General features: G+C 38.1%; 1 protein-coding gene across 6 annotated transcripts in view; it reads right to left on the bottom strand.

The window, feature by feature from the left end:
* Window positions 1–1,396: 1,396 nt before the first annotated feature.
* The window catches only part of LOC122250627 (uncharacterized), a 79,408-nt gene continuing 71,668 nt past the window's right edge, over window positions 1,397–9,136 (bottom strand). For 5 of the 6 annotated variants that reach the window (XM_043012120.2, XM_086534005.1, XM_086534008.1 and 2 more), the window contains 6 exons: window positions 8,879–9,114; window positions 7,376–7,595; window positions 5,315–5,533; window positions 3,951–4,272; window positions 3,035–3,350; window positions 1,397–2,124 (listed from right to left, as the gene is read on the bottom strand). In XM_043012120.2, the coding sequence (XP_042868054.2) occupies window positions 1,732–2,124; window positions 3,035–3,350; window positions 3,951–4,272; window positions 5,315–5,533; window positions 7,376–7,595; window positions 8,879–9,114 (1,706 nt within the window). In that variant the 3' untranslated portion in view covers window positions 1,397–1,731. Of the gene's footprint in view, window positions 2,125–3,034; window positions 3,351–3,950; window positions 4,273–5,314; window positions 5,534–7,234; window positions 7,596–8,878; window positions 9,115–9,136 lie in introns of all 6 variants that reach the window. The other variant, XM_086534004.1, reaches the window with a different exon arrangement.

The following is a 9,136-nucleotide window of genomic DNA, read 5'->3' as shown; positions in this document are numbered from 1 at the left end:
CATCACTATCATTATCAACCTATGCAATATCAACGGGTAAAAAATCAATTTTATTTTGGTATCCATTCCCGCAGCAAACAGAGATAGATTTCATATGAATTTTTTGAAGTTTCCGAACTCTCCGTCGCATCACCTTTTTGAAAATAATTTTCATCCAGGATTTTACAATATTATTCAACTAGGACGCTTCCGTGAGTGATGAAATACTGAAGTCAAACGTAAAAATAAAAAGCAACATATTCTCTCTCTTCCTCTCGGTCTCATTATGAACTTTGTGTTGTGTTTATGTGTAAGAATGTTTATATGTAAGGATATGTTTACTAACATGTGTCGAAGGATATGGATTTGATGCTAAAAGAAATAAATAAAAAAATAAAGATAATTTGGATATTTACTAACATGTGTCGAAGGAAATAGATTTGATGCTAAAAAAAGAAAAAAAAAGATAATTTGGATATTTACTAACATGTGTCGAAGGAAATAGATTTGATGCTAAAAAAAGAAGATAATTTCGAAATTTACTAACATGTGTCGAAGGAAATAGATTTGATGCCATTTTTTTTAATAAAGATAATTTAGATATTTACTAACATATGTCAATGGAAATAGATTTGATGCTAAAAAAGAAAAAAAAAAATACTAATAATTTGGATATTTACTAACATGTGTCGAAGGAAATAGATTTGATGCTAAAAAAGGGAAAAAAAAGATAATTTCAATATTTACTAACATGTGTCGAAGGAAATAGATTTGATGCTAAAAAAAATAAATAAAGATAATTTGAATATTTACTAACATGTGTCGAAGGAAATAGATTTGATGCTAAAAAAAATAAATAAAGATAATTTGAATATTTACTAACATGTGTCGAAGGAAATAGATTTGATGCTAAAAAAATAAATCAATCAATCAATAAAATACTGATAATTTGGTTATTTATTAACATGTGTCGAAGGAAATAGATTTGATGCTAAAAAATAATAATAAATAAAGATAATTTCGATATTTACTATTTGATGCTAAAAAAAAAATACTGATAATTTGGAAATTTACTAACATGTGTCGAAGGAAATAGATTTGATGCTAAAAAATAAAAAATAAAAAAGAAAAAAATAATTTGGAATCAAACGTGAAAATCAAAATCAACTGCTACTTGTTTGTAAATAACCCTGATAGTATTATTATGCTTATTTACATATAACAATAATTTCAGATAGCTTTTGTTTTCATATTAGGAACAGAATATCAGTGAAGGAATACACAAAAAGTTTGAAGTATATAAATCAATATTAGAACTGAATATATAACAAACTTTAAAATACCTTATACAACATATATAATATTGATATCATTAATAACAAAATTATTCGAGGACATGGAATATAAACAAAATATATACTTCGCATTGGTATTTTATTTATGAAAAGTTTGACTGTTACACAAAATAATAACTGTACAGTAGAATTTTCTATTTTCTATTTATATCTTATTTACAATCCTTACGCTAATACGGGCTATACACGATAACCAACATTTCTCTTTTATTTACACAACAAGAATGTAAATAGGATATTAACACCATAAAAAAAATATGGACAGGATCCCTTTGAGAGTCCCTGCCCTTTTTTATAGGGAGCGACCCCGTGACGTCACCGAACCGCCACAGGGGAGAGAGTGAGGGGGAGGGGGGAGAGGAAGGGGGGAGGGGGGAGGGCATCACGCGCCTTGAGGTCAGTGGTGCTTGGCGTGGAGGAACTTGCAGTTCTTGCCGTGCCGACAGTGCCCGTTCATGAAGTGCTTGCATACGGGCGGCGTCCCCCGGGGTCCCCATCCCCCGCTGGGGCCTCCCCGACCCCGGAATCTCGGTCCGCCCATGCCCATGTTGGGCATCATCCCCCGTGGGTTCATGCCTGGCCGTCCGGACATCATCATGCCCTGCCCCTGGCCCATCATCATGTTCTGGTTGGGGTAGTCGGGGCCGGGTCCCCAGCCCGGGCCGTCCATCCCCCCTGGCCCCATGTCGCCGAAGTTGCCGTGGCCGCCCATGCCAGGCCCGCCGTAGCCACCTGGGCCGCCGCCGGGCCCGCCCCCGCCTGGCCCGCCGTACATGGGCCCGCTCGAGAACTGACGAAGGAGGAAGAGGAAGGTCGTTAGTTACGCATGGAAATTTGTATAGATTTTATTAATAACCGTTTGATCTAATCAGAATTATGTGAGAAAGATGCTGTATTCTGTCCTTTTGGGTGATGATCAAAGTAGTGATGATGATGACAGTAAAAATGATGGCGATGATAACAGTAATAATGATGGTAGTGATAACAGTAAAAATGATGGTGATGATAACAATAATAATGATGGTGATGATAACATTAAAAATGATGGTGATGATAACATTAAAAATGATGGTGATAACAGTAAAAATAATGATGATGATGACAGTAATAATGATGGTGATGATAACTGTAATCATCATGACTAATGACAATGATGATACATGAGTGAGCACACATTAGACAATTGCAATTGTAATATTACTGATGATCATCTATGCAAAAATACAAGTACTTATAATGAGCAATAATATTTCTTTTTAAAAATATAAGATAAAGGCATGAAGAGCAATAAGAAATTATGTTAATAAAAATGTGATATAAGAAAAATAATTATAATATAAAGAAACAGAAACAGAAACAGAAACAGTAGAAGAAGAAGAAGAAGAAGAAGAAGAAGAAGAAGAAGAAGAAGAAGAAGAAGAAGAAGAAGAAGAAGAAGAAGAAGAAGAAGAAGAAGAAGAAGAAGAAGAAGAAGAAGAAGAAGAAGAAGAAGAAGAAGAAGAAGAAGAAGAAGAAGAAGAAGAAGAAGAAGAAGAAGGGTAAGAAAGAGGAGGAGATGCAGGAGATGAAGGAGATGATGATGATGAAGATAAAGAAGGAGGAGAAGAAAAAAATGAAGAACAAGAAGAACAAGAAGAACAAGAAAAAAAAGAACAAGAAGAGAAGGTGAAAAAGAAAAACAAAACAACGGCAACACCTACCCCACCGCCAGGAGGTCCTCCAACAACCCAGTGTGATCCGCCACCACCTCCTCCTCCTCCTCCTCCACCACCGCCTCCACCTCCTCCGCCCATGCCGCCTCCTCCTCCTCCTCCTCCTCCTCCACCTCCTCCTCCGCCCATGTTGCCCATCGGGCCATAGTGGAAGGGTATGGGGTCGCTCATGATGGGTTCGGGCCAGAGCTTGTTGCGGTGGTCGCAGATGGTCTCCTGGCCAGTGATGTCGTGGAGGGGGACTTCTTTGGGCTCAACACGCACCACCATCTCCGGGTCGGGTTCTCTGGGGGTGTCTGGTAACCTGTGGGAGAGAGAAAGAGAGAAGAGGGGGGAGGGGGTTAGTGAAATGGCAAGAAATGGGGGGTGGGGGGTGGGGAGAAGATAGTGTTATGTTAGAAGATAGGGTTAGGGTTTGTATGGTCTATTGCTATGGCTTCTTTTTCTTGGGTCTGATGGCTTTCTCTTTTAAAGGGGGTGAAAGGAATCTAGTTTAATACATTTCATCTGATTTTTGTTCTTCTTTTGGTATCATCTGTGTCTATTTCATCCTAAGGTTCTTTTTTTTTTTACATTCCTTGGTAATTCATTTTACTCAATAACTTATTTCTGCCTTATTGTCCTTTGATGTATAGTTTCCTTAACATAGTTTAATTCCTTTGAATTACTTTTCCTCTTATTTTTTCTCTAATTCTCTGACCCTCTTCTCTTTTCATTACAATCAATGTAATTCTCCATTCAATCATATTTCTACATAAAAACTTGAAAGCATTGAAAAAAAAAAGAAGACAATATCAAGTTTAAAGATACAACTCAGTCAATTAATAATGAAATCCTTAATCAACAACCAGAATAAGAATAAAAAAACAAATTAAAAGATCCACAACAAACCCATAAGACTCACATAGCCGGATGATAAAAGGCTGCGATGGTCGTGCTTTCCCTTGCTGCTTGCACGTGCCTCTCCTGACTCCTGCAGCCGGGGTTCACGTTGGGCTGACCCACGGGCATGATGGGCAGTAGAGACCATCGCATGTACTCTTGCACATTGTTATGGTACATGCCCATGCCTCCCATCATGTGAGGATCACCCATGCCCCCTCCCATGCTGTTCATGAGCATAGGAGACATGCCGAGCCCCAGACTGCGGTTCTTGCCCATGGCCTCGCGTTCCCGCTGCTTATCCAGGGTCATCATCTCGTGGAATTTGATGGTGTTCACGTTTACTGCGGGAGAGGATTGCCAAGGTTAGGATAAAGGTGGATGAAAGCTATAGAAGGTACCATAGTTCAAGATACACTACTTGAGATATAAGATGAACTGTATTTGATAAAGATATTTAAAATCATTAAGTATATATAGGTCTCTCTTCCTATTACTAACTTCAAACAATTTTTACTTCCATCTTTCATTCCTAAACATGTACTCTATCAGTTGAATATTTCCATTTCTCAGATTATTTAGCACATACAAGGCTATGTAACTAAGATACAGTACAAAAGCTCAGTTTTATATTAACATCCTAAACTACTTTTCAGAATAATCATGTTAACAAAATAATTAACCATCCTACTTTTATTTATGAAGTAATCATTTCGTATGGAAAGCTCAAAGTTAAGTTATACTAAAAATGCCAAATCTGCCAAAGTTAACTACAGAAAAGAAAGAAAATTTAATTGAATATAATTAAGATGTGACATAAAAATCTCTCTCTCTCACATTTAGTGAACAATCCATTTGTATTATTGAATTAAAAGAATTAAGAGAAAATTATATCTTTAATGTGCACAATGAACTACAATGCTAGAAAAATACTAAACATAAAATATTAATTATCCCAAGGACATTATGAAATGACTCGCTTAATTCTTTTATATTTTTTCCTATGTATTCAAGGCAGATTATATTCAGATTTTTTTTTTTTCTCTCTGCTCTAAATGTAATTTCTATAAAGTTAATTAAAACTATAACTGTCTCATTAATTAGAAATTTAAAAATGAAAGGCTTATATAAATGCTTGTCAATAATAATGATAAAAAAGAGAAATTAAGGATTTCATGAAAAACATAAGTGAAATGAAAAATATAACAATAATTTAAAAAGGAGGGGGGGGAAGAGCATACAAGCCCACCCTTCAGTCCCCTAAGTAAATAAATAAATAAATAAATAAATAAATAAATAAATAAATAGATAGAAAGATATATAAATATGTCAATAAATAAGTCAACAATCAAACAAATAAAAAAACAGCAACACCAAAGAGCTCACCTCTCTCCGTCTCATCCAACTCGAAGAAGAACACTTCCTTGAGGTCCTCCTCCGCCTTCCACTTGACGTTCTTCTTCTTCCTGTTGGCTGACCGATGATACACCAGCACCCCAGGGACGTCCACGGGGTGAGGCGCCGAGAACATGACTTCCACCTTCTCGTAGTCCTCCTGGGCCGGGGCAGGCACGGCAGGGGCATGGGGGATGTCTTCGTCTCGTACTGGAAGGTTGAGGAGAAGATTTTTTTAGAAGAAGTTGAATTTTAATTGTTCAGCTTTTCTTTTTTTCTGTTCTTTTTGTAAGGTAATGGACTGTATTTTGTGTGGGTACTCTGTTATAATGGCTTGATGAGCATTTTGTATTAGGTTTTTATGATCTTTATCAATGGTAATGGAGACTATTTAGCAGAGCAAGAAGAATATCATATCTGTACTAAACCTTTAAGCAAAGACTTGTCCCTAATTTACCAGTTTCAGAAAATGTTGATAAATGGCATATCTGTATTATCCTGTCATTAGTAATTTGTTACTTCACAATAAATAAAAAAACAAGGCCACATCACAGAAATGGAATTCTCCTTTAGTACAAACATTAACAAAACACAGTATCTCTGAGTTAAACTTCATAATTGCAATTGCAACAAATCTACAGATGCAAAGCCACAGCAATATACACACAATATCACCATCAGTATTACTTCTTAATGATTTCCAACTCATCAAATTTCTTTCAATCTAAAAGTAAACCACAGCTCAATCCACCACAGTCATTAATCACTTCTTCATCTTAATAAAAGCTTAATCACCCAACTAATTACATCAATTCCTTCTATCTTTACATATCAATTTATCCATCTCTACTTTCATAGTCTCATTTCTATTCCCTTCCCTCATCTAATACCCTTCCTTCCAGCAATTCCTATCACCCTCATTAACACAAACATTATCTCGACATGGCATAATTAATGTTTAATTACATCCTCTCAATTTGTGCCATAAAGTTGAACAGCCTTCAATGACTGCAGGGATGAGCCTATCACGTGGTACATGCATCAACATCACATTCATTACTGCACATTAGGTTATAAGCACCACACTCTATGCTCACTTTGTATGATGGTGATGGTGATAGTGTCAATGACAATGGCAATGATAATGATAATGACAGTGACAATGATAATGACAGTGACAGTGATAATGATAATGACAATGATAAAGACAGTGACAGTGACAGTGACAGTGATAGTAATAGTAATACTGATAGTGATAGTGACAATGATAATGATAATGACAGTGACAGAGACAATGATAATGATAATGATAATGATAGTGACAATGGCTATGATAATGACAATGATAATGACAATGATAATGACAATGGCTATGGTAATAACAATGATAATGATAATGGCTATGATAATGACAATGGCTATGATAATGACAATGATAATGACAATGATGATCTCTAAAGCCGCAAAAACTATGTCAATACTAATGATAACTTTACGAAAAAGTGCAGAAACAATTGATAAAAACAAAATACAACTGAATCCAATATGACGAAATCTAACAAGGAAAACCGACTTTCACAGAATGCATTTTAAACGTAAAACACAACACTATAAAGCACTTTAAACACGCTGCATGCAACGTTAAAGAAAAAGAGGCTACTGTAATTTCCAAACAACAGAATCAAAACAGAAAACAATAATGAAAAAAACAAACAAACATTCACGGGGATTACAAACACAAAACATATCATTAAGGCAAAAATGAATCCAAAACAAATCCACAAAATAGAGAACCAATACACAAACACACAAAAACAAGAAAACAAAAAACAAGAAACAGATACTAAGAAAAAATAAAAATAAAAATAACAAAAAAACACGCACAATATCCATCACCAAACTACTACATACCCGTTTCCCTTTCATCCGCGCCACCATAAAGCCCAACACCTTCACCACCACCACCACCACTTCCTCCACCTCCTCCACCAGCTCCACCTCCTCCTCCACCAACACCGCTAGCCTGAGAAGCAGCGGCGCCCTTCTCCTCACTTTCTTCAGTTTCCATCTCCTCCTCGTGTTCTTCCTCGTTTTCTTCCTTCGCTTCGACGTCGCCGTTCCCGTTTTCTTCGGTCTTCTCCTCTTCCTCTTCTTTGGTTTCCTTCTCGTCCGTCTCCATGTCTTCTTCTTCGCCTCCTTCGCTCTTCTTCGCCTCCGCCGTCTCTTTCTTGTCTTCCGTTTCTTCTTCGTCTTTGAGGGTTTCTTGGTAGAACTGCAAAACGGGTTTAAAATTTTTAGTTATTCGTTATACTGCCAGGGCGGATTCAAAATTGCACGATTGTTTGTTTGTTTGTTTGTTTTTCGACTCGAATTACAACACGAGAGATTAGAATACTTGCTTCTCAATGACATACAACGTAAGTGTACAATTCAATGCAATTATCATGCCAAATCACTGAATTCAGCTATGCAATGTAGAAAAAATCTTGCTTGATTATCAACAGTGGGTCAACCGTAACAAAAGTGTACTAGAATTTATTCGTGTTCTGAATTCTAACATTGATAAGGAGAGGAATTTTTTTTAAGAATAAGCCTATGTATTCTTTGTGAAGGATTGAAAGAGGGAGGAGGCGAGGAAGGAGGAAGAGGGGGAGGGCAAAGGAGAGGGAGAGGGAGAGGGCGAGGGCGAGGGCGAGGGCGAGGGCGAGGGCGAGGGCGAGGGCGAGGGAGAGATAGGGGAAGGGGGAGGTGAAGGAGAAGGAGGAGAAGAAGGAGAAGGAAAGAGAGAGGAAGAGAAAGAGGAGAGGGAAATGGAGAGGGGGAGGGGGAGAGGGAGGGAGAGAGAAAAAAAAATCAAGAAAATGAGAGAGCAGAAGGAAAGACGACGAAAATGCCGCAAGTTCTTTTCTGTACAGCAATGATGAAAAAAAGGAACCGAAAGTGGGAATTACTCCGTCGCCTAAAAAACTACAACTACAAAAGGCTTTCATGGAAGTGTAAATTTGTCTTCTTATTCCTCACCGTGGGAAGCAACAGCAGGAAAGAGGGAGAAGACGAATTCAAATTTCCTCGCATACCCGAAGAAAAAAGGAAAAGAAGAAGAAAAGAGAAAGCAACGAACCAGAAGGAAAGATGAAAAGATATTAAGAAAGAAGGTTAGGAGCACGCAGAGGAAGAGGAAATAGAAAACAGGCACAAATACTAGAACAACATAAATGAAATTAAAAGGAGTTACAGTAAAGAATAAATGCATACGTACGCACGTGAAGTATTAATCCAAACACACACACACACACACACACACACACACACACACACACACACACACACACAAACGCACACACATACACACAAACACACACACACACACCAACACCCACACACACAAACGCACACACACACACACACACACACACACACACACACACACACACACACACACACACACACACACACACACACACACACACAAACGCACACACACACACAAACAAACACCCCCCCCCCCACCCACCCCACACACCCACCCACATCCACGCACACAAACAAACTCACATTAAACGTAGGCTTGACGCTGGTGGGCGACAGAACCGCCTTCTCCTCCAGTTTGACCGGAGAACTGCTTGGTGACCTGATCTCTTCTTTCTTCTCCTCGTCTTCCTTGCCCTCGCCTTTGCCCTCCTTGGGGTCACTCTCGCTTGACCTCCTCTTCCGCGTGACCTTCTTCCGGGAACTGTCAGGGCCGGCGGCGGTGAGAGCTGCCATGAAGCCGCCATCATCGGATAACGAGGCTGAAAGGAAGAGCAAAAATAT

The sequence above is a fragment of the Penaeus japonicus genome, unplaced genomic scaffold (genome assembly GCF_977035675.1).
Source record: "Penaeus japonicus unplaced genomic scaffold, GWHDUDI00000001_assembly GWHDUDI00000040, whole genome shotgun sequence".
Taxonomy (NCBI): Eukaryota; Metazoa; Arthropoda; class Malacostraca; order Decapoda; family Penaeidae; genus Penaeus; species Penaeus japonicus.
Note: the sequence above shows the minus strand (reverse complement) of the source record. Positions and strands in the feature narration are given on the sequence as shown.